This window comes from Oncorhynchus nerka, linkage group LG8 (assembly GCF_034236695.1).
Source record: "Oncorhynchus nerka isolate Pitt River linkage group LG8, Oner_Uvic_2.0, whole genome shotgun sequence".
Lineage (NCBI taxonomy): Eukaryota > Metazoa > Chordata > Actinopteri > Salmoniformes > Salmonidae > Oncorhynchus > Oncorhynchus nerka.
In genome coordinates, this window is record NC_088403.1 from 9,237,365 (window position 1) to 9,263,330 (window position 25,966).

At 44.2% G+C, this 25,966-nt stretch overlaps 1 protein-coding gene across 1 annotated transcript in view; it reads left to right on the forward strand.

The window, feature by feature from the left end:
• Positions 1-7,127: 7,127 nt before the first annotated feature.
• LOC115120070 (myelin regulatory factor-like protein) overlaps positions 7,128-25,966 on the forward strand; it is a 56,812-nt gene continuing 37,973 nt past the window's right edge. The window contains exons 1-6 of the mRNA XM_065021312.1: positions 7,128-7,233; positions 15,202-15,292; positions 15,989-16,050; positions 16,224-16,698; positions 19,048-19,263; positions 19,813-20,008. Coding sequence (XP_064877384.1) covers positions 7,158-7,233; positions 15,202-15,292; positions 15,989-16,050; positions 16,224-16,698; positions 19,048-19,263; positions 19,813-20,008 — 1,116 coding nt within the window. The 5' untranslated portion in view covers positions 7,128-7,157. The remainder of the gene's footprint in view (positions 7,234-15,201; positions 15,293-15,988; positions 16,051-16,223; positions 16,699-19,047; positions 19,264-19,812; positions 20,009-25,966) is intronic.

Genomic DNA, 25,966 nt, shown 5'->3' on the forward strand with positions numbered 1-25,966 from the left:
GGGGATACGGACAGTTAGTTTACTCCATGTCAGGTGTAGAGCAGCTTTATGAAACTGTTACCAGGGGATTACCATGTCAGAGAACAGCTTTAGTTTACCAGGGGATCCATTAGTTTACTCCATGTCAGTGTAGAGCAGCTTTATGAAACTGTTACCAGGGGATACGGACAGTTAGTTTACTCCATGTCAGGTGAAGAGCAGCTTTATGAAACTGTTACCAGGGGATTACGGACAGTTAGTTTACTCCATGTCAGGTGTAGAGCAGCTTTATGAAACTGTTACCAGGGGATACGGACAGTTAGTTTACTCCATGTCAGGTGAAGAGCAGCTTTGATGAAACTGTTACCAGGGGATACGGACAGTTAGTTTACTCCATGTCAGGTGTAGAGCAGCTTTATGAAACTGTTACCAGGGGATGAAACTGTTACCAGGGGATACGGACAGTTAGTTTACTCCATGTCAGGTGTAGAGCAGCTTTATGAAACTGTTACCAGGGGATACGGACAGTTAGTTTACTCCATGTCAGGTGAAGAGCAGCTTTATGAAACTGTTACCAGGGGATGGACAGTTAGTTTACTCCATGTCAGGTGAAGAGCAGCTTTATGAAACTGTTACCAGGGATACGGATTAGTTTACTCCATGTCACAGTTAGTTTACTCCATGTCAGGTGTAGAGCAGCTTTATGAAACTGTTACCAGGGTTTACTCCATGTCATACGGACAGTTAGTTTACTCCATGTCAGGTGTAGAACAGCTTTATGAAACTGTTACCAGGGGATACGGACAGTTAGTTTACTCCATGTCAGGTGTAGAGCAGCTTTATGAAACTGTTACCAGGGGATACGGACAGTTAGTTTACTCCATGTCAGGTGTAGAGCAGCTTTATGAAACTGTTACCAGGGGATACGGACAGTTAGTTTACTCCATGTCAGGTGTAGAGCAGCTTTATGAAACTGTTACCAGGGGATACGGACAGTTAGTTTACTCCATGTCAGGTGTAGAGCAGCTTTATGAAACTGTTACCAGGGGATACGGACAGTTAGTTTACTCCATGTCAGGTGTAGAGCAGCTTTATGAAACTGTTACCTGTTAGGGGATACGGACAGTTAGTTTACTCCATGTCAGGTGTAGAACAGCTTTATGAAACTGTTACCAGGGGATACGGACAGTTAGTTTACTCCATGTCAGGTGTAGAGCAGCTTTATGAAACTGTTACCAGGGGATACGGACAGTTAGTTTACTCCATGTCAGGTGTAGAGCAGCTTTATGAAACTGTTACAGTTAGTTTACTCCATGGGGATTTATGAAACTGTTACCAGGACAGTTAGTTTACTCCATGTCAGGTGTAGAGCAGCTTTATGAAACTGTTACCAGGGGATACGGACAGTTAGTTTACTCCATGTCAGGTGTAGAGCAGCAGCTTTATGAAACTGTTACCAGGGGATACGGACAGTTAGTTTACTCCATGTCAGGTGTAGAGCAGCTTTATGAAACTGTTACCAGGGGATACGGACAGTTAGTTTACTCCATGTCAGGTGTAGAGCAGCTTTATGAAACTGTTACCAGGGGATACGGACAGTTAGTTTACTCCATGTCAGGTGTAGTTTACTGTTACCAGGGGATGTCAGGTTAGTTTACTCCATGTCAGGTGTAGAGCAGCTTTATGAAACTGTTACCAGGGGATACGGACAGTTAGTTTACTCCATGTCAGGTGTAGAGCAGCTTTATGAAACTGTTACCAGGGGATACGGACAGTTAGTTTACTCCATGTCAGGTGAAGAGCAGCTTTTACCAGGGGATGGAAACTGTTACCAGGGGATACGGACAGTTAGTTTACTCCATGTCAGGTGTAGAGCAGCTTTATGAAACTGTTACCAGGGGATACGGACAGTTAGTTTACTCCATGTCAGGTGTAGAGCAGCTTTATGAAACTGTTACCAGGGGATACGGACAGTTAGTTTACTCCATGTCAGGTGAAGAGCAGCTTTATGAAACTGTTACCAGGGGATACGGACAGTTAGTTTACTCCATGTCAGGTGTAGAGCAGCTTTATGAAACTGTTACCAGGGGTTTACTCCATGTCAGGTGACAGTTAGTTTACCAGGGATACCATTAGTTTACTCCAGGTGTAGAGCAGCTTTAACTGAAACTGTTACTCCATGTCAGGTGATGAAACTGTTACCAGGGGATACGGACAGTTAGTTTACTCCATGTCAGGTGTAGAGCAGCTTTATGAAACTGTTACCAGGGGATACGGACAGTTAGTTTACTCCATGTCAGGTGAAGAGCAGCTTTATGAAACTGTTAGTTTACTCCATGTCAGGGATAGCTTTATGAAACTGTTACCAGGGGATACGGACAGTTGGTTTACTCCATGTCAGGTTTAGAGCAGCTTTATGAAACTGTTACCAGGGGATACAGTTTACTCCATCCATGTCAGGTGTTACCAGGGGATACGCAGCTTTCAGGTGTAGAAACTGTTACCAGGGGATACGGACAGTTAGTTTACTCCATGTCAGGTGTAGAGCAGCTTTATGAAACTGTTACCAGGGGATACGGACAGTTAGTTTACTCCATGTCAGGTGTAGAGCAGCTTTATGAAACTGTTACCAGGGGATACGGACAGTTAGTTTACTCCATGTCAGGTGTAGAGCAGCTTTATGAAACTGTTACCAGGGGATACGGACAGTTAGTTTACTCCATGTCAGGTGTAGAGCAGCTTTATGAAACTGTTACCAGGGGATACGGACAGTTAGTTTACTCCATGTCAGTCAGGTGTAGGTGAAGAGTTAGTTTTACAGCTTTATGAAACTGTTACCAGGGGATACGGACAGTTAGTTTACTCCATGTCAGGTGTAGAGCAGCTTTATGAAACTGTTACCAGGGGATACGGACAGTTAGTTTACTCCATGTCAGGTGTAGAGCAGCTTTATGAAACTGTTACCAGGGGATACGGACAGTTAGTTTACTCCATGTCAGGTGTAGAGCAGCTTTATGAAACTGTTACCAGGGGATACGGACAGTTAGTTTACTCCATGTCAGGTGTAGAGCAGCTTTATGAAACTGTTACCAGGGGATACGGACAGTTAGTTTACTCCATGTCAGGTGTAGAGCAGCTTTATGAAACTGTTACCAGGGGATAGTTTACTCCATGGGTGTAGAAGAGCAGCTTTAGTTTAGGGGATTTAGTTTACTCCATGTCAGGTGTAGAGCAGCTTTAGAAACTGTTAGGGGATACGGACAGTTAGTTTACTCCATGTCAGGTGAGAGCAGCTTTATGAAACTGTTACCAGGGGATACGGACAGTTAGTTTACTCCATGTCAGGTGAAGAGCAGCTTTATGAAACTGTTACCAGGGGATACGGACAGTTAGTTTACTCCATGTCAGGTGTAGAGCAGCTTTATGAAACTGTTACCAGGGGATACGGACAGTTAGTTTACTCCATGTCAGGTGTAGAGCAGCTTTATGAAACTGTTACCAGGGGATACGGACAGTTAGTTTACTCCATGTCAGGTGTAGAGCAGCTTTATGAAACTGTTACCAGGGGATACGGACAGTTAGTTTACTCCATGTCAGGTGAAGAGCAGCTTTATGAAACTGTTACCAGGGGATACGGACAGTTAGTTTACTCCATGTCAGGTGTAGAGCAGCTTTATGAAACTGTTACCAGGGGATACGGACAGTTAGTTTACTCCATGTCAGGTGAAGAGCAGCTTTATGAAACTGTTACCAGGGGATACGGACAGTTAGTTTACTCCTTTATGTCAGGTGGACAGTTAGTTTTACTCCATGAGGTGTAGAGCAGCTTTATGAAACTGTTACCCAGGGGATAAACTGTTACCAGGGGACACAGTTAGTTTACTCCATGTCAGGTGTAGAGCAGCTTTATGAAACTGTTACCAGGGGATACGGACAGGGGTTTACTCCATGTCAGGTGTAGAGCAGCTTTATGAAACTGTTACCAGGGGATTTTACTCCATGTCAGGTGTAGAGCAGCTTTATGAAACTGTTACCAGGGGATACGGACAGTTAGTTTACTCCATGTCAGGTGTAGAGCAGCTTTATGAAACTGTTACCAGGGGATACGGACAGTTAGTTTACTCCATGTCAGGTGTAGAGCAGCTTTATGAAACTGTTACCAGGGGATACGGATTAGTTTACGGACAGCTTTATGAAACTGTTACCAGGGGATTTAGTTTACTCCATGTCAGGTGTAGAGCAGCTTTATGAAACTGTTACCAGGGGATACGGACAGTTAGTTTACTCCATGTCAGGTGAAGAGCAGCTTTATGAAACTGTTACCAGGGGATACGGACAGTTAGTTTACTCCATGTCAGGTGTAGAGCAGCTTTATGAAACTGTTACCAGGGGATACGGACAGTTAGTTTACTCCATGTCAGGTGTAGAGCAGCTTTATGAAACTGTTACCAGGGGATACGGACAGTTAGTTTACTCCATGTCAGGTGAAGAGCAGCTTTATGAAACTGTTACCAGGAAACTGTTACCAGGGGATACGGACAGTTAGTTTACTCCATGTCAGGTGTAGAGCAGCTTTATGAAACTGTTACCAGGGGATACGGACAGTTAGTTTACTCCATGTCAGGTGTAGAGCAGCTTTATGAAACTGTTACCAGGGGATACGGACAGTTAGTTTACTCCATGTCAGGTGTAGAGCAGCTTTATGAAACTGTTACCAGGGGATACGGGTGACAGTTTAGTTTACTCCATGTCAGGTGTAGAGCAGCTTTATGAAACTGTTACCAGGGATACGGACAGTTAGTTTACTCCATGTCAGGTGTAGAGCAGCTTTATGAAACTGTTACCAGGGGATACGGACAGTTAGTTTACTCCATGTCAGGTGAAGAGCAGCTTTATGAAACTGTTACCAGGGGATACGGACAGTTAGTTTACTCCATGTCAGGTGTAGAACAGCTTTATGAAACTGTTACCAGGGGATACGGACAGTTAGTTTACTCCATGTCAGGTGAAGAGCAGCTTTATGAAACTGTTACCAGGGGATACGGACAGTTAGTTTACTCCATGTCAGGTGAAGAGCAGCTTTATGAAACTGTTACCAGGGGATACGGACAGTTAGTTTACTCCATGTCAGGTGTAGAGCAGCTTTATGAAACTGTTACCAGGGGATACGGACAGTTAGTTTACTCCATGTCAGGTGTAGAGCAGCTTTATGAAACTGTTACCAGGGGATACGGACAGTTAGTTTACTCCATGTCAGGTGAAGAGCAGCTTTATGAAACTGTTACCAGGGATACGGACAGTTAGTTTACTCCATGTCAGGTGAAGAGCAGCTTTATGAAACTGTTACCAGGGGATACGGACAGTTAGTTTACTCCATGTCAGGTGAAGAGCAGCTTTATGAAACTGTTACCAGGGGATACGGACAGTTAGTTTACACCATGTCAGGTGTAGAACAGCTTTATGAAACTGTTACCAGGGGATTAGTTTACAGGTGTAGAGCAGTTAGTTTACTCCATGTCAGGTGTAGAGCAGCTTTATGAAACTGTTACCAGGGGATACGGGGATACGGACAGTTAGTTTACTCCATGTCAGGTGTAGAGCAGCTTTATGAAACTGTTACCAGGGGATACGGACAGTTAGTTTACTCCATGTCAGGTGATAGCTTTATGAAACTGTTACCAGGGGATACGGACAGTTAGTTTTTACTCCATGTCAGGTGTAGAGCAGCTTTATGAAACTGTTACCAGGGGATACGGACAGTTAGTTTACTCCATGTCAGGTGTAGAGCAGCTTTATGAAACTGTTACCAGGGGATACGGACAGTTAGTTTACTCCATGTCAGGTAGAGCAGCTTTACTGTTACCAGGGGATACGTTAGTTTACATGTCAGTGAAGAACAGCTTTATGAAACTGTTACCAGGGGATACGGACAGTTAGTTTACTCCATGTCAGGTGAAGAGCAGCTTTATGAAACTCCATGTCAGGTGACAGCTTTAGGGGATACGGACAGTTAGTTTACTCCATGTCAGGTGAAGAGCAGCTTTATGAAACTGTTACCAGGGGATACGGACAGTTAGTTTACTCCATGTCAGGTGAAGAGCAGCTTTATGAAACTGTTACCAGGGGATACGGACAGTTAGTTTACTCCATGTCAGGTGAAGAGCAGCTTTATGAAACTGTTACCAGGGGATACGGACAGTTAGTTTACTCCATGTCAGGTGAAGAACAGCTTTATGAAACTGTTACCAGGGGATACGGACAGTTAGTTTACTCCATGTCAGGTGTAGAGCAGCTTTATGAAACTGTTACCAGGGGATACGGACAGTTAGTTTACTCCATGTCAGGTGTAGAGCAGCTTTATGAAACTGTTACCAGGGGATACGGACAGTTAGTTTACTCCATGTCAGGTGTAGAGCAGCTTTATGAAACTGTTACCAGGGGATACGGACAGTTAGTTTACTCCATGGCAGGTTGACTTTCAGTTAGGCCACTAGGTTTTCCTGACAGAAATAGTTTGACCTAGGGCAGTATGTTTTCCTGACAGAAATAGTTTTAGCTCGGCCAGTATGTTTTCCTGACAGAAATAGTTTGACCTAGGACAGTATGTTTTCCTGACAGAAATAGTTTGACCTAGGGCAGTATGTTTTCCTGACAGAAATAGTTTGACCTAGGGCATTATGTTTTCCTGACAGAAATAGTTTGACCTAGGGCAGTATGTTTTCCTGACAGAAATAGTTTGACCTAGGGCAGTATGTTTTCCTGACAGAAATAGTTTTAGCTCGGCCAGTATGTTTTCCTGACAGAAATAGTTTGACCTAGGCCAGTATGTTTTCCTGACAGAAATAGTTTGACCTAGGACCGTATGTTTTCCTGACAGAAATAGTTTGACCTAGGACCGTATGTTTTCCTGACAGAAATAGTTTGACCTAGGGCAGAATGTTTTCCTGACAGAAATAGCAGAGCCTCCAATTTTCTAAGAGTCTGGAGTTACATTCAAAGCCTACCATGCAAGCCTGAACAAGATTAGGTTGGCCTTGGTGAAGGGGTTTCTTCCATTTTGTACAGTCTGTGTGTTTACCTCCTCATGAACATGCTTGGGCCTACACAGTGCTCAAGCCTAGGCCTTGCCTACTGTTTCATCCCCAATAACAGTTGTGTATCTCAGGCAGCTGATCACCATGGAGCCCCCCGGAGGACTCCCGGTGCCCGTTGATGTTCTGGGAGAGAATGAAGCGCTGCAGCAGTTCTTTGACGGTAAGACATTCTATAGTTGTGTCCCAAAACAGCACCCTATTCCCTAGTGTGTGTGTGTGTGAGAGAGGGTTGTGCGAGTCAGAGGAAGCTGGTGGGAGGTACTTTAGGAGGATGGGCTCATTGTAATGGCTGGAATGGAATAAATGGAACGGTATCAAACACATAGAAACCACATGTTTGACTCCGTTGCACTAATTCCATTCCAGCCATTACAATGAGCCCATCCTCCTAAACCTCCTCCCACCAGCCTCCTCTGGTGTGTGAGTGAGTGAGTGAGTGTGTATGGAATTATGAGTGTGTGTTTTTCAACACATAATCCTTAGGGGAAGTAGTGTTGTTCCTGAGGTGTCTTAGCTGATCCCACAACATTAATGTCAAAGGCCTTTTAACAGAAATATGAAGTGGCTAAAGCTCTCAGGGTTTGGACAGAATTATCAATATGAGTGTGAGAGAGGGACGGGGAGAAGAGAGAGGGGAGAGAGGGGGGGGAGAAGAGGGAGAGAGGGGGGAGAAGAGAGAGAGAGGGACGGGGAGAAGAGAGAGAGGGACGGGGAGAAGAGAGAGAGGGACGGGGAGAAGAGAGAGAGGGGGACGGGAGAAGAGGGAGAGAGGGGGGAGAAGAGGGAGAGAGGGGGAGAAGAGAGAGAGAGGGACGGGGAGAAGAGAGAGAGAGGGACGGGAGAAGAGAGAGAGAGGGACGGGGAGAAGAGAGAGAGGGACGGGGGAGAAGAGAGAGAGAGGGACGGGGAGAAGAGAGAGAGAGGGGACGGGGAGAAAGAGAGAGAGAGGACGGGGAGAAGAGAGAGAGAGGGGACGGGAGAAGAGCGAGAGGGACGGGGAGAAGAGAGAGAGAGGGACGGGGAGAAGAGAGAGAGAGAGAGAGAGGGGAGGAGAGGGTGGGGTGGGGTGGAGGAGAGAGAGGGGGGTGAGAGAGGGAGAGAGGGTGGGGTGGAGTGGAGGAGAGAGGGTGGGGGGTTGGAGAGGGAGAGAGGGTGGGGTGGAGTGGAGGAGAGAGGGTGGGGGGTTGGAGAGGGGGGAGGGTGGCGAGGGGTGGGGGAGAGAGCGAGGGGTCCTGGGGGAGAGGGGGTGGGGGGAGACAGAGAGAAAGAGAGGGGGTCCTGGGGGGAGAGAGAGAGGGAGAAAGGCTCTGATTCGATGTCTCTAACCTTTCAGAACAGTCAAATGATCACCCGTCAGGTGTAACAATCACCCGTCAGGTGTAACGATCACCCGTCAGGTGTAACGATCACCCGTCAGGTGTAACGATCACCCGTCAAGGTGTAACGATCACCCGTCAGGTGTAACGATCACCCGTCAGGTGTAACGATCACCCGTCAGGTGTAACGATCACCCGTCAGGTGTAACGATCACCCGTCAGGTGTAACGATCACCCGTCAGGTGTAACGATCACCCAAAGTTAATCTTCCCAAAGTTACCACAGTTAGATGAGTTAAAAGGTCATGTTGTGAGTTACTACAGTTAGATGAGTTAATAGGTCATGTTGTGAGTTAGATGAGTTAATAGGTCATGTTGTGAGTTATTACAGTTAGATGAGTTAATAGGTCATGTTGTGAGTTATTACAGTTAGATGAGTTAATAGGTCATGTTGTGAGTTATTACAGTTAGATGAGTTAATAGGTCATGTTGTGAGTTATTACAGTTAGATGAGTTAGTAGGTCATGTTGTGAGTTACTACAGTTAGATGAGTTAATAGGTCACGTTGTGAGTTACAACAGTTAGATGAGTTAATAGGTCATGTTGTGAGTTACTACAGTTAGATGAGTTAATAGGTCATGTTGTGAGTTACTACAGTTAGATGAGTTAATAGGTCATGTTGTGAGTTACTACAGTTAGATGAGTTAATAGGTCATGTTGTGAGTTAGATGAGTTAATAGGTCATGTTGTGAGTTATTACAGTTAGATGAGTTAATAGGTCATGTTGTGAGTTATTACAGTTAGATGAGTTAATAGGTCATGTTGTGAGTTACTACAGTTAGATGAGTTAATAGGTCATGTTGTGAGTTGTTACATGAGTTAATAGGTCATGTTGTGAGTTACAACAGTTAGATGAGTTAATAGGTCATGTTGTGAGTTACAACAGTTAGATGAGTTAATAGGTCACGTTGTGAGTTACTACAGTTAGATGAGTTAATAGGTCACGTTGTGAGGTACTACAGTTAGATGAGTTAATAGGTCATGTTGTGAGTTACTACAGTTAGATGAGTTAATAGGTCATGTTGTGAGTTGTTACATGAGTTAATAGGTCATGTTGTGAGTTACAACAGTTAGATGAGTTAATAGGTCATGTTGTGAGTTACAACAGTTAGATGAGTTAATAGGTCACGTTGTGAGTTACTACAGTTAGATGAGTTAATAGGTCACGTTGTGAGGTACTACAGTTAGATGAGTTAATAGGTCATGTTGTGAGTTACTACAGTTAGATGAGTTAATAGGTCACGTTGTGAGTTACTACAGTTAGATGAGTTAATAGGTCACGTTGTGAGGTACTACAGTTAGATGAGTTAATAGGTCATGTTGTGAGTTACTACAGTTAGATGAGTTAATAGGTCATGTTGTGAGGCGGTTTCAATTGAGAAATAGATAGTCGTTTGGCTAGATTGGTCCACTGTCAAGTTTAAAGTTTTTTATTAGTCGTATACTACGCATATCCCGTACATGCATCATCCAATGAAATGCTTACTTGTAGGTTCCTTCTAAAACAATGCAACAACAACAAGAAATAATATAAAATAAGAATTTGAAGATAAATGTCTCAGTAGAATATATATATTTTTTGTTGCTTATTAAGTATAATAAAGGAAGGCACAATTTGTAGATCTATATTTCCAGGTGTATTGGAGAAGGGGGGATGGGAGGGGCAGTGTATAAACTGAGCAGTGTAGTAACAGTCAGGTAGCAGCAGTTGTGATGTGTGTGTAGTCGTGGACAGAGCAATTCCCATACTTGGCCGTGATGTAATCAGTCAGGATGCTCTCGATGGTGCAGTGGTTGTATTTGGAGAGGACCCGGGTTAGTTAGCATGCCGAATTTCTTCAGCCGCCTTAGGAAGTAGAGACGCTGTTGTGCCCTCTTGACAAGAGTGGTGGTGTTGTTTGTCCATGATAAGTACTTTGTGATGTGGATGCCGAGGAACTAAAAACGTGTGACTCTCTCTACCACAGTCCCGCTGATGTGGATCGGGGCATGTTCCCTCCTCTGCTTACCACCTCCCTATAGGCTGATTCGTTGTTCTTGGTAGGTTATCAGGCCTACAACCGTGGTGTCGTCGTGGAGACTAGATGATGGAGTTGGTGTGGTGTAAAGCCACACAGTCATGGGTGACCCGGAAGTACAGCAGAGGACTGGGGACACGCCCCTGGGGGGGGCCCTGTGTTGAGTCAGTGTGGAGGATGACATGTTGCCAATCCTCACAGCCTGTGGTCTGCCCGCCAGGAAGTCCAGGATCCAGTTGCAGAGCTTGGTGTCCTGACCCAGGGCTCTGAGTTTGGTGTCCTGACCCAGGGCTCTGAGTTTGGTGCTGAGCTTGGAGGAACAACAGTGTTGAATGCTGAACTGTAGTCAATGAACAGCATTCTCACATAGGTGTTCCTCTTTCCAGATGTAAGTGGGTCCAGTGGGCCTGACATGCTGGCCTTGATGTGGGCCATGACAAGCCTCTCCGGGCACTTCATGAGGACTGAGGTGAGCATGACGGGGCGATAGACATTTGGGCATGCCAAATGTCCCAGGCACTGGGACGATGGTGGTCTCCTTAAAGCAGGTGGGGACTACAGCCTGGGACAGGGACAGGTTGAAGATGTCAGTGAAGACTAGCTGGTCAGCACACACTCTGAAGATGGGGAGTATTCACTCTTTTTTTGAGAGTTTTCCTCACATCAGCCTCAGAGTGAAAGCACCTGGTTGTCTGGAGGAGCGAGAGACTTCCTGGTTGTCTGGAGCAGCGAGAGACTTCCTGGTTGTCTGGAGGAGCGAGAGACTTCCTGGTTGTCTGGAGGAGCGAGAGACTTCCTGGTTGTCTGGAGGAGCGAGAGACTTCCTGGTTGTCTGGAGGAGCGAGAGACTTCCTGGTTGTCTGGAGGAGCGAGAGACTTCCTGGTTGTCTGGAGGAGCGAGAGACTTCCTGGTTGTCTGAATCAGCGAGAGACTTCCTGGTTGTCTGAATCAGCGAGAGACTTCCTGGTTGTCTGGAGGAGCGAGAGACTTCCTGGTTGTCTGAATCAGCGAGAGACTTCCTGGTTGTCTGGAGCAGCGAGAATCTTTGCGGATTGTCTCGCTATTGTCTGCCTCGAAGCAAGAACAGAATGTGTTCAACTCAGCTGGGAGCTTCGGTGGGCACCACACAGCTGGATTTGCCTTTTGTAGTCTGTGATAGTCTGTGGTCCTTGCCACATGCGTTGTGAGTCTGAGTTGTGGAACATCAATTCAAGTTTGAGGCTGTGTTGTGTTTTTGCGTCCCTAATGGATTTGCAGAGCTCGTACCTGCGAGCCGTGCAGCGCCCCACAGAGTCATCGGGATCCGTTCTGCTTGACATTGAATGCTGCAGTACGGGCTTCTGCATTGTACGGATATCTCCGTTCATCCAGGGTGTCTGGTTGGGGGTTTGTCCGGATTGTTATTGTGGGTACAACATCATCAACACATTTCCTAATGAAGCCGGTGACTGACCATATATACTGAAAACACATATAAATGTAAAGTGTTGGTCACAAGAGCTGAAATAAAAGATCCCGGTTCTGTGTTGATAGTTCTACGAAAGCTTGGTCCTCTTCCCTACTCACACATTCCATATCAGGAGTTAAAGTTCAAAGGAGCCAGTTATTTCACGTTTTGTAGGCTAAAAATGGACAGCATACGAGGACAGATAAGATGCTTATGACAATTAAAATACGGTCATAGAGTTAGCAGACCAGAGACACTTCCCAGCCCCGTATCTACACAGGTGCAGCAGAGCTCTGACGTCATGGGCAGCTCAAGGCCACCTGTCCCACAATCAGTCACACAGTAATTAGATCAAGGCCACCTGTCCCACAATCAGTCACACAGTAATTAGATCAAGGCCGAACACATCACTCTCAGGGACAAGCTAGTAGGACATTCTTTAAAGAACTTTAAAAAATGTTTTTTAAGTTCAGGTCTTTGTTTGTTGCGTGAGTGTTTGTGACTGTAAAATGTCTCCTTGCATTTAACTTGGGTACATGCTAAGTATGTATTTGGTATGCTAGGTATGTATTTGGTATGTATTTGGTATGCTAGGTATGTATTTGATATGCTAGGTATGTATTTGGTATGTATTTGGTATGCTAGGTATGTATTTGGTATGCTAGGTATGTATTTGGTATGCTAGGTATGTATTTGGTATGCTAGGTATGTATTTGGTATGTATTTGGTATGCTAGGTATGTATTTGGTATGCTAGGTATGTACTTGGTATGCTAGGTATGTATTTGGTATGCTAGGTATGTATTTGGTATGCTAGGTATGTATTTGGTATGCTAGGTATGTATTTGGTATGCTAGGTATGTATTTGGTATGTATTTGGTATGCTAGGTATGTATTTGGTATGCTAGGTATGTATTTGGTATGCTGGGTATGTATTTGGTATGCTAGGTATGTATTTGGTATGCTAGGTATGTATTTGGTATGCTAGGTATGTATTTGGTATGCTAGGTATGTATTTGGTATGCTAGGTATGTATTTGGTTTCGCTAGGTATGTATTTGGTTTCGCTAGGTATGTATTTGGTATGCTAGGTATGTCTGCTAGGTATGTATTTTACCCAGGTCTTGTCCATAATATGTGTCCTGTCCTAGTCACTACACTGATGTGTTGGAAGCAGAGCCCAGCCAGTACTGTGTGTGTACATGTATATACAGGCTGTATATGGCTCTGAGGTGAGCTCTCCGTAGACATAGACTCCCCTACTGATGCCTTTGGACAGTGAAGCTAAAACATTTCATTTGGCTCTAAACTCCAGCATTTTGGATTTGAGTTCAAATGTTTTATATGAAGCAACAGTACAGAATGTCACCTTTTTTTATTTTGAGGATTTTAGAAATAAATGTGCTTTATGTATCTTGTCCCCCCCAGTATTTTCTTTTTTGAAACTGCACTGTTGGTTTTCGGCTCGTAAGTAAGCATTTCACTGTAAGGGTACCTGTTGTATACGGAGCATGTGACTAATAAAGATTTGATTTGAAGGGGTCATAAGTATTTGGACAAATTCACCTCTGGTGTATTTAAGCAGTATATATGGAACCAGATACTAAGCTTCTGCCTACATGTAATATGTAGGGGAGTGTACACACAGTAGATGCACAGCAGGACTGGGACATCAACCACAGCACACACTGAGCAGTCATTTCTTCTAGCGACCTGCCTCTTTTCTGGCTGATAGCAGTGATTACTACTGTCTCTTACAGTACAGGGAGCCTCTATGAGAGCTGTGTCCTGGCTGATAACAGTGATTACTACTGTCTCCTACAGTACAGGGAGCCTCTATGAGAGCTGTGTCCTGGCTGATAACAGTGATTACTACTGTCTCCTACAGTACAGGGAGCCTCTATGAGAGCTGTGTCCTGGCTGATAACAGTGATTACTACTGTCTCCTACAGTACAGGGAGCCTCTATGAGAGCTGTGTCCTGGCTGATAACAGTGATTACTACTGTCTCCTACAGTACAGGAGCCTCTATGAGAGCTGTGTCCTGGCTGATAACAGTGATTACTACTGTCTCCTACAGTACAGGGAGCCTCTATGAGAGCTGTGTCCTGGCTGATAACAGTGATTACTACTGTCTCCTACAGTACAGGGAGCCTCTATGAGAGCTGTGTCCTGGCTGATAGCAGTGATTACTACTGTCTCCTACAGTACAGGGAGCCTCTATGAGAGCTGTGTCCTGGCTGATAACAGTGATTACTACTGTCTCCTACAGTACAGGGAGCCTCTATGAGAGCTGTGTCCTGGCTGATAACAGTGATCACTACTGTCTCCTACAGTACAGGGAGCCTCTATGAGAGCTGTGTCCTGGCTGATAACAGTGATTACTACTGTCTCCTACAGTACAGGGAGCCTCTATGAGAGCTGTGTCCTGGCTGATAACAGTGATCTCCTACAGTACAGGGAGCCATGTATAGGGCAGGCTATAGCAAGCCTGTAGGTGATGGACCACACTCTGATACGCTGTCATGGTTACATACTGATATTAACGATGGGTTAGTTTCACCTGGTGACCTATAACCTTGGCAGATTCATGCTTTGTAGGGGAGAGAGAGAGAGCAAGATCTTGAGTGAGAGAGAGGGAGCAAGATTTAGAGAGAGATTTAGAGAGAAAGATTTAGAGAGAAAGAGAGGGGAAGACAGCAAGATTTAGAGAGAGAGAGGGAGCAAGATTTAGAGAGAGAGAGGGAGCAAGATTTAGAGAGAGAGAGGGAGCAAGATTTAGAGGGAGCAAGATTTAGAGAGAGAGTAGCAAGATTTAGAGAGAGAGGGAGCAAGATTTAGAGAGAGAGGGAGCAAGATTTAGAGAGAGAGAGGGAGCAAGATTTAGAGAGAGAGAAGGAGCAAGATTTAGAGAGAGAGAGGGAGCAAGATTTAGAGAGAGAGAGGGAGCAAGATTTAGAGAGAGAGAGAGGGAGCAAGATTTAGAGAGAGGGAGCAAGATTTAGAGAGAGGGAGGGAGCAAGATTTAGAGAGAGAGAGAGAGGGAGCAAGATTTAGAGAGCGAGAGGGAGCAAGATTTAGAGAGCGAGAGGGAGCAAGATTTAGAGAGCGAGAGGGAGCAAGATTTAGAGAGAGAGAGGGAGCAAGATTTAGAGCGAGAGAGGGAGCAAGATTTAGAGCGAGAGAGGGAGCAAGATTTAGAGCGAGAGAGAGGGAGCAAGATTTAGAGAGAGACTGTGAACCAGAATGAGACACTTGTGAATTGTAATGAAAAGTGTGTGTGTTTCCAGGATGCCAGGATATGAGTGGGGTCCTGGAGAGTGCTGTGGTGGACACCAGCATACTGGAACAGTACCTCAGCAACGACATGGACCCAACATTGTAAGCATCCATGTTTACTTTATTGTACCTGAGGGTAAATCTGTTTCCAGGACCATCTAATACCTGGTAAGCATCCATGTTCTTAGTCCATCTACCACCCATAAACACAGCAGCTGTGTTAAATGGAATGGACGACACACATAAGTGTTTACAACACAACGGCACAATCCTAGAGCTGGGGTGGCCAACCCTCCTCCTGGAGACCTACTGGTTCTGCAGGCATTTGTTCCTGCCCTACACTGTACCTGCTGTGTCTTTGGAGGGCCGTGTCTGACTGTGTCTTTGGAGGGCCGTGTCTGACTGTGTCTTTGGAGGGCCATGTCTCACTGTGTCTTTGGAGGGCCGTGTCTGACTGTCTCTTTGGAGGGCCATGTCTGACTGTGTCTTTGTAGGGCCGTGTCTGACTGTGACTGTGTCTTTGGAGGGCCATGTCTGACTGTGTCTTTGTAGGGCCGTGTCTGACTGTGTCTTTGTAGGGCCGTGTCTGACTGTGACTGTGTCTTTGGAGGGCCATGTCTGACTGTGACTTTGGAGGGCCGTGTCTGACTGTGTCTTTGGAGGGCCGTGTCTGACTGTGTCTTTGGAGGGCCGTGTCTGACTGTGTCTTTGGAGGGCCATGTCTGACTGTGTCTTTGGAGGGCTGTGTCTGACTGTGTCTTTGGAGGGCCGTGTCTGACTGTGTCTTTGTCTTCCTAGCATGTTACCAGAGTCACCACCAGATTCTGGTTCAGAACCGTGTTCACCTCCGCAAATACCAGGTGAGCCACTGTGATAATGAAACCTCTTCCTTTATTGGCAATACTTTATCAACAACGGTTGATAGGAATCTCTGTTAATGCCAAGTGTTACAAACAGTACAACCATATCATAATAATAAAATGTTCCTATTTTAATGAATGATATGACTTCCTTTGCCCTGTTCCTAACCTAGACTTGAGCTACGGCTACCAGGAAGTCTTCCAGACAGTGACACGTCCTCCAGCCTCATCATGCCGATATAAAGAGCTGGCACCACAACCCCCACCACAGCCAGGACTGCCATACCACCAGGGGCTGACTAACTCTTACACCAAGGCAGGCACATGTCCAGGCTCACTGCCCCACAACCCCCCCCTCCACCACCCCCACTACCTGAGCCCAGGGGAGAGCTATATACAGTCTAACACTGCCCCCACACCGCCTGTCCACCACAAGGCTCTCCAGCAGCATCAGCCTCCTCCACGCCAAGGCCTGGCAGACAGCTACCCCAGGGCCAACGCACCCCCGGTCCCAGAACTACCTCCAGGCCAAGCCCCATACCTAGCCCCAGGCCTCGGGCTGCCCTCATCCTGCCTACTACCTGTGTCTGGATGCCCTTCAGAACCAGGATATTCATACCTGCCTCCCACAGCTGGTCAATACACAGGGTGAGAACTACTACTAAACTACCGTACAGCACATAAACTACTAAACTACCGTACAGCACATAAACTACCGGACAGCACATAAACTACTAAACTACCGTACAGCACATAAACTACCGTACAGCACATAAACTACTAAACTACCGTACAGCACATAAACTACTAAACTACCGTACAGCACATAAACTACTAAACTACCGTACAGCACATAAACTACTAAACTACCGTACAGCACATAAACTACTAAACTACCGTACAGCACATAAACTACTAAACTACCGTACAGCACATAAACTACTAAACTACCGTACAGCACATAAACTACTAAACTACCGTACAGCACATAAACTACTAAACTACCGTACAGCACATAAACTACTAAACTACCGTACAGCACATAAACTACCGTACAGCACATACACTACTAAACTACCGTACAGTACATAAACTACTAAACTACCGTACAGCACATAAACTACCGTACAGCACATACACTACTAAACTACCGTACAGTACATAAACTACTAAACTACCGTACAGCACATAAACTACTAAACTACCGTACAGTACATAAACTACTAAACTACCGTACAGTACATAAACTACCGTACAGTACATAAACTACCGTACAGTACATAAACTACTAAACTACCGTACAGTACATAAACTACCGTACAGTACATAAACTACCGTACAGTACATAAACTACTAAACTACCGTACAGTACATAAACTACTAAACTACCGTACAGTACATAAACTACCGTACAGTACATAAACTACCGTACAGTACATAAACTACTAAACTACCGTACAGTACATAAACTACTAAACTACCGTACAGCACATAAACTACTAAACTACCGTACAGCACATAAACTACTAAACTACCGTACAGCACATAAACTACTAAACTACCGTACAGCACATAAACTACTAAACTACCGTACAGCACATACACTACTAAACTACCGTACAGCACATAAACTACTAAACTACCGTACAGCATGGGTGTAAACATAAACTACTAAACTACCGTACAGCACATAAACTACTAAACTACCGTACAGCACATACACTACTAAACTACCGTACAGCACATAAACTACTAAACTACCGTACAGCAAATACACTACTAAACTACCGTACAGTACATACACTACTAAACTACCGTACAGTACATATGGGTAAATAAACTACTAAACTACAGTACATATGGGTACATAAACTACTAAACTACCGTACAGTACATATGGGTACATAAACTACTAAACTACTGTACAGTACATATGGGTACATAAACTACTAAACTACAGTACAGTACATAAACTACCTAAACTACTGTACAGTACATATGGGTACATAAACTACTAAACTACCATACAGCACATAAACTACTAAACTACTGTACAGTACACATGGGTACATAAACTACTAAAATACCGTACAGTACATAAACGACTAAACTACCGTAAAGTACATAAACTACCAAACTACCGTACATATGGGTACATAAATGACTAAACTACCGTACAGTACATATGGGTACATAAACTACTAAACTACCGTACATATGGGTACATAAACCACTAAACTACCAGCCAGCACATACACTACTAAACTACCGGACGGCACATAAACTACTAAACTACCCGACAGCACATAAACTACTAAACTACCGGACAGCACATAAACTACCGGACAGCACATAAACTACTAAACTACCGGACAGCACATAAACTACTAAACTACCGGACAGCACATAAACTACTAAACTACCGTACAGCACATAAACTACCCAACAGTACATATGGGTACATAAACTACTAAACTACCGTACAGCACCAGGATATTCATACCTGCCTCCCACAGCTGACTAAACTACCGTACAGTACATATGGGTACATAAACTACTAAACTACCGTACATATGGGTACATAAACCACTAAACTACCAGCCAGCACATACACTACTAAACTACCGGACGGCACATAAACTACTAAACTACCCGACAGCACATAAACTACCGGACAGCACATAAACTACTAAACTACCGGACAGCACATAAACTACTAAACTACCGGACAGCACATAAACTACTAAACTACCGTACAGCACATAAACTACCCAACAGTACATATGGGTACATAAACTACTAAACTACCGTACAGCACATAAACTACCCAACAGTACATATGGGTACATAAACTACTAAACTACCGTACAGTACATATCAGTTTGAGAATGACAGTCAAAATATGTTTTACTTCAACGGGATATGAATGTTTTAACAGTTCCCTCCTCTCCTCTTCCTCCTCCTCTTCCTCCACGGGCTTATATTGCCTGACTGTAGGAAGAGAAGACGAACAGAACCCCTTGAGGTACAGAACCATTTAGCGGCTGTTCCTATAGCAGGGGGCTCTGAGAGGGGAGGCGGTGACGTCCCGTCCTATGACAGTGACGGGGCCACAGAGAGCAGCTCTGGGATGGGGACCTATCAGCTCCTCACCTGGGATCGCTACCAGCCTGGGCTGTGGACACCGCTCTACAACAGTAACTATGACATCCTGTGAGTGTCCTTCTTGACGTTCCCTCACTCTTCACCAAGGCTCATGCCTTTTAAACTGCCTGTCTTAGTCTCTAAACTCAAAGGCTATTTAACTAACGCTACATTCTTTTAAGGGACTGCTTTGAGCCCTGAATGCTGATTGGCTGAAAGCTGTGGTATATCAGACCGTATGACACAACATGTATTTTTACTATTCTAATTACGTTGGTAATCAGTTTAAAATAGCAAAAAGGCATCTCATAGGTTTGTGGTACATTGCCAATATACCACAGTTAAGGGCTACCCTGTTCAAAGGCTCTTTAATATTTTGTCTTGCCCCTCCACCCTCTGACACAAACATCTTCCATGTCTCAACTGTCTCAAGGCTTAAATAAAACTCCTTCTTAAACACGTCTCCTCCCCTTCATCTACACTGATTGAAGTGGATTTAACAGGTGACATCAATAAGGGATCATAGCTTCTTTCACCTGGTCAGTCTATGTCATGGAAAGAGCAGGTGTTCCTAATGTTTTGTCACTCAGTGTAGCTCGCTCTATCGTCTCTCCACAGCCCTTCCCCCGGTTACCATGTGGACACCGATAAAGGTTTCAACTACTCCACAGCTGACGAGTCCTTCGTGTGTCAGAAAAAGAACCACTTTCAGGTCACAGTTCACGTAGGGATGGCCGGAGACCCCCTGTACGTCAAAACACCCAACGGCCCTGCGCCGATAGAGAGCTTCCACGTCAAGGTGTTTGGCGTGAAGGTTAGTTTAACGCCTTCCAAATATGCAACACCAACTTCCCTGGAACATCAGCGTTGGACCTCGGCAGACTACTTCAGATGATGCCGAGGACATTAAAAGCACTCGTTTTTCTGTTAGTATGCAAGTTAGCCGGGTTGGGTAGATTACTTTCTAAATGTCCCCCGGTACTCCCCAACCCTGCTAGTTATCTATACTATGACCGTTTGTTCTCCCCAACCCTGCTAGTTATCTATACTTTGACCGTTTGTTCTCCCCAACCCTGCTAGTTATCTATACTTTGACCGTTTGTTCTCCCCAACCCTGCTAGTTATCTATACTATGACCGTTTGTTCTCCCCAACCCTGCTAGTTATCTATACTTTGACCGTTTGTTCTCCCCAACCCTGCTAGTTATCTATACTTTGACTGTTTGTTTTCCCCAACCCTGCTAGTTATCTATACTATGACCGTTTGTTCTCACCAACCCTGCTAGTTATCTATACTTTGACCGTTTGTTCTCCCCAACCCTGCTAGTTATCTATACTTTGACCGTTTGTTCTCCCCAACCCTGCTAGTTATCTATACTATGACCGTTTGTTCTCCCCAACCCTGCTAGTTATCTATACTTTGACCGTTTGTTCTCCCCAACCCTGCTAGTTATTTATACTATGACCGTTTGTTCTCCCCAACCCTGCTAGTTATCTATACTTTGACCGTTTGTTCTCATCAACCCTGCTAGTTATCTATACTTTGACCGTTTGTTCTCATCAACCCTGCTAGTTATCTATACTTTGACCGTTTGTTCTCCCCAACCCTGCTAGTTATCTATACTTTGACCGTTTGTTCTCCCCAACCCTGCTAGTTATCTATACTATGACCGTTTGTTCTCCCCAACCCTGCTAGTTATCTATACTTTGACCGTTTGTTCTCCCCAACCCTGCTAGTTATCTATACTTTGACCGTTTGTTCTCCCCAACCCTGCTAGTTATCTATACTTTGACCGTTTGTTCTCCCCAACCCTGCTAGTTATCTATACTATGACCGTTTGTTCTCCCCAACCCTGCTAGTTATCTATACTTTGACCGCTTTGTTCTCACAACCCTGCTAGTTATCTATACTTTGACCGTTTGTTCTCCCCAACCCTGCTAGTTATCTATACTTTGACCGTTTGTTCTCCCCCGTTTGTTCTCCCAAACCCTGCTAGTTATCTATACTTTGACCGTTTGTTCTCATCAACCCTGCTAGTTATCTATACTATGACCGTTTGTTCTCATCAACCCTGCTAGTTATCTATACTTTGACCGTTTGTTCTCATCAACCCTGCTAGTTATCTATACTTTGACCGTTTGTTCTCATCAACCCTGCTAGTTATCTATACTTTGACCGTTTGTTCTCATCAACCCTGCTAGTTATCTATACTTTGACCGTTTGTTCTCATCAACCCTGCTAGTTATCTATACTATGACCGTTTGTTCTCCCCAACCCTGCTAGTTATCTATACTTTGACCGTTTGTTCTCCCCAACCCTGCTAGTTATCTATACTTTGACCGTTTGTTCTCATCAACCCTGCTAGTTATCTATACTTTGACCGTTTGTTCTCAACCAACCCCGTGCTAGTTATCTATACTTTGACCGTTTGTTCTCATCAACCCTGCTAGTTATCTATACTTTGACCGTTTGTTCTCATCAACCCTGCTAGTTATCTATACTATTGACCGTTTGTTCTCATCAACCCTGCTAGTTATCTATACTTTGACCGTTTGTTCTCATCAACCCTGCTAGTTATCTATACTTTGACCGTTTGTTCTCATCAACCCTGCTAGTTATCTATACTTTGAACCGCTTTGTTCTCATCAACCCTGCTAGTTATCTATACTTTGACCGTTTGTTCTCATCAACCCTGCTAGTTATCTATACTTTGACCGTTTGTTCTCATCAACCCTGCTAGTTATCTATACTTTGACCGTTTGTTCTCATCAACCCTGCTAGTTATCTATACTATGACCGTTTGTTCTCCCCAACCCTGCTAGTTATCTATACTTTGACCGTTTGTTCTCCCCAACCCTGCTAGTTATCTATACTTTGACCGTTTGTTCTCAACCCTGCTCAACCCTGCTCAGTTATCTATACTTTGACCGTTTGTTCTCATCAACCCTGCTAGTTATCTATACTATGACCGTTTGTTCTCATCAACCCTGCTAGTTATCTATACTTTGACCGTTTGTTCTCATCAACCCTGCTAGTTATCTATACTATGACCGTTTGTTCTCATCAACCCTGCTAGTTATCTATACTTTGACTGTTTGTTCTCATCAACCCTGCTAGTTATCTATACTTTGACCGTTTGTTCTCACCAACCCTGCTAGTTATCTATACTATGACCGTTTGTTCTCCCCAACCCTGCTAGTTATCTATACTATGACCGTTTGTTCTCCCCAACCCTGCTAGTTATCTATACTTTGACCGTTTGTTCTCCCCAACCCTGCTAGTTATCTATACTATGACCGTTTGTTCTCCCCAACCCTGCTAGTTATCTATACTTTGACCGTTTGTTCTCCCCAACCCTGCTAGTTATCTATACTTTGACCGTTTGTTCTCCCCAACCCTGCTAGTTATCTATACTTTGACCGTTTGTTCTCATCAACCCTGCTAGTTATCTATACTTTGACCGTTTGTTCTCATCAACCCTGCTAGTTATCTATACTTTGACCGTTTGTTCTCATCAACCCTGCTAGTTATCTATACTTTGACCGTTTGTTCTCCCAACCCTGCTAGTTATCTATACTTTGACCGTTTGTTCTCCCCAACCCTGCTAGTTATCTATACTATGACCGTTTGTTCTCCCCAACCCTGCTAGTTATCTATACTTTGACCGTTTGTTCTCCCCAACCCTGCTAGTTATCTATACTTTGACCGTTTGTTCTCATCAACCCTGCTAGTTATCTATACTTTGACCGTTTGTTCTCATCAACCCTGCTAGTTATCTATACTATGACCGTTTGTTCTCATCAACCCTGCTAGTTATCTATACTTTGACCGTTTGTTCTCATCAACCCTGCTAGTTATCTATACTATGACCATTTGTTCTCATCAACCCTGCTAGTTATCTATACTTTGACTGTTTGTTCTCATCAACCCTGCTAGTTATCTATACTTTGACTGTTTGTTCTCACCAACCCTGCTAGTTATCTATACTATGACCGTTTGTTCTCCCCAACCCTGCTAGTTATCTATACTATGACCGTTTGTTCTCACCAACCCTGCTAGTTATCTATACTTTGACCGTTTGTTCTCCCCAACCCTGCTAGTTATCTATACTTTGACCGTTTGTTCTCCCCAACCCTGCTAGTTATCTATACTTTGACCGTTTGTTCTCACCCAACCCTGCTAACCCCGTGCTAGTTATCTATACTTTGACCGTTTGTTCTCCCCAACCCTGCTAGTTATCTATACTTTGACCGTTTGTTCTCATTATCAACCCTGCTAGTTATCTATACTTTGACCGTTTGTTCTCCCCAACCCTGCTAGTTATCTATACTTTGACCGTTTGTTCTCATCAACCCTGCTAGTTATCTATACTTTGACCGTTTGTTCTCCCCAACCCTGCTAGTTATCTATACTTTGACCGTTTGTTCTCCCCAACCCTGCTAGTTATCTATACTTTGACCGTTTGTTCTCCCCAACCCTGCTAGTTATCTATACTTTGACCGTTTGTTCTCAGTTATCAACCCTGCTAGTTATCTATACTTTGACCGTTTGTTCTCCCCAACCCTGCTAGTTATCTATACTTTGACCGTTTGTTCTCCCCAACCCTGCTAGTTATCTATACTTTGACCGTTTGTTCTCCCCTGCTAACCCTGCTAGTTATCTATACTTTGACCGTTTGTTCTCCCCAACCCTGCTAGTTATCTATACTTTGACCGTTTGTTCTCCCCAACCCTGCTAGTTATCTATACTTTGACCGTTTGTTCTCCCCAACCCTGCTAGTTATCTATACTTTGACCGTTTGTTCTCCCCAACCCTGCTAGTTATCTATACTTTGACCGTTTGTTCTCCCCAACCCTGCTAGTTATCTATACTTTGACCGTTTGTTCTCCCCAACCCTGCTAGTTATCTATACTTTGACCGTTTGTTCTCCCCAACCCTGCTAGTTATCTATACTTTGACCGTTTGTTCTCATCAACCCTGCTAGTTATCTATACTTTGACCGTTTGTTCTCATCAACCCTGCTAGTTATCTATACTTTGACCGTTTGTTCTCATCAACCCTGCTAGTTATCTATACTATGACCGTTTGTTCTCATCAACCCTGCTAGTTATCTATACTTTGACTGTTTGTTCTCATCAACCCTGCTAGTTATCTATACTTTGACCGTTTGTTCTCACCAACCCTGCTAGTTATCTATACTATGACCGTTTGTTCTCCCCAACCCTGCTAGTTATCTATACTATGACCGTTTGTTCTCACCAACCCTGCTAGTTATCTATACTATGACCGTTTGTTCTCACCAACCCTGCTAGTTATCTATACTTTGACCGTTTGTTCTCCCCAACCCTGCTAGTTATCTATATCTTTGACCGTTGTTCTCCCAACCCTGCTAGTTATCTATACTTTGACCGTTTGTTCTCACCAACCCTGCTAGTTATCTATACTTTGACCGTTTGTTCTCCCCAACCCTGCTAGTTATCTATACTTTGACCGTTTGTTCTCATCAACCCTGCTAGTTATCTATACTTGACCGTTTGTTCTCCCCAACCCTGCTAGTTATCTATACTTTGACCGTTTGTTCTCATCAACCCTGCTAGTTATCTATACTTTGACCGTTTGTTCTCCCCAACCCTGCTAGTTATCTATACTTTGACCGTTTGTTCTCCCCAACCCTGCTAGTTATCTATACTTTGACCGTTTGTTCTCCCCAACCCTGCTAGTTATCTATACTTTGACCGTTTGTTCTCATCAACCCTGCTAGTTATCTATACTTTGACCGTTTGTTCTCCCCAACCCTGCTAGTTATCTATACTTTGACCGTTTGTTCTCATCAACCCTGCTAGTTATCTATACTTTGACCGTTTGTTCTCATCATCCCTGCTAGTTATCTATACTTTGACCGTTTGTTCTCCCCAACCCTGCTAGTTATCTATACTTTGACCGTTTGTTCTCATCAACCCTGCTAGTTATCTATACTTTGACCGTTTGTTCTCCCCAACCCTGCTAGTTATCTATACTTTGACCGTTTGTTCTCCCCAACCCTGCTAGTTATCTATACTTTGACCGTTTGTTCTCTCCAACCCTGCTAGTTATCTATACTTTGACCGTTTGTTCTCCCCAACCCTGCTAGTTATCTATACTTTGACCGTTTGTTCTCATCAACCCTGCTAGTTATCTATACTTTGACCGTTTGTTCTCATCAACCCTGCTAGTTATCTATACTTTGACCGTTTGTTCTCATCAACCCTGCTAGTTATCTATACTTTGACCGTTTGTTCTCATCAACCCTGCTAGTTATCTATACTATGACCGTTTGTTCTCCCCAACCCTGCTAGTTATCTATACTTTGACCGTTTGTTCTCCCCAACCCTGCTAGTTATCTATACTTTGACCGTTTGTTCTCCCCAACCCTGCTAGTTATCTATACTATGACCGTTTGTTCTCCCCAACCCTGCTAGTTATCTATACTATGACCGTTTGTTCTCCCCAACCCTGCTAGTTATCTATACTTTGACCGTTTGTTCTCCCCAACCCTGCTAGTTATCTATACTTTGACCGTTTGTTCTCCCCAACCCTGCTAGTTATCTATACTTTGACCGTTTGTTCTCATCAACCCTGCTAGTTATCTATACTTTGACCGTTTGTTCTCATCAACCCTGCTAGTTATCTATACTTTGATCGTTTGTTCTCATCAACCCTGCTAGTTATCTATACTATGACCGTTTGTTCTCATCAACCCTGCTAGTTATCTATACTTTGACTGTTTGTTCTC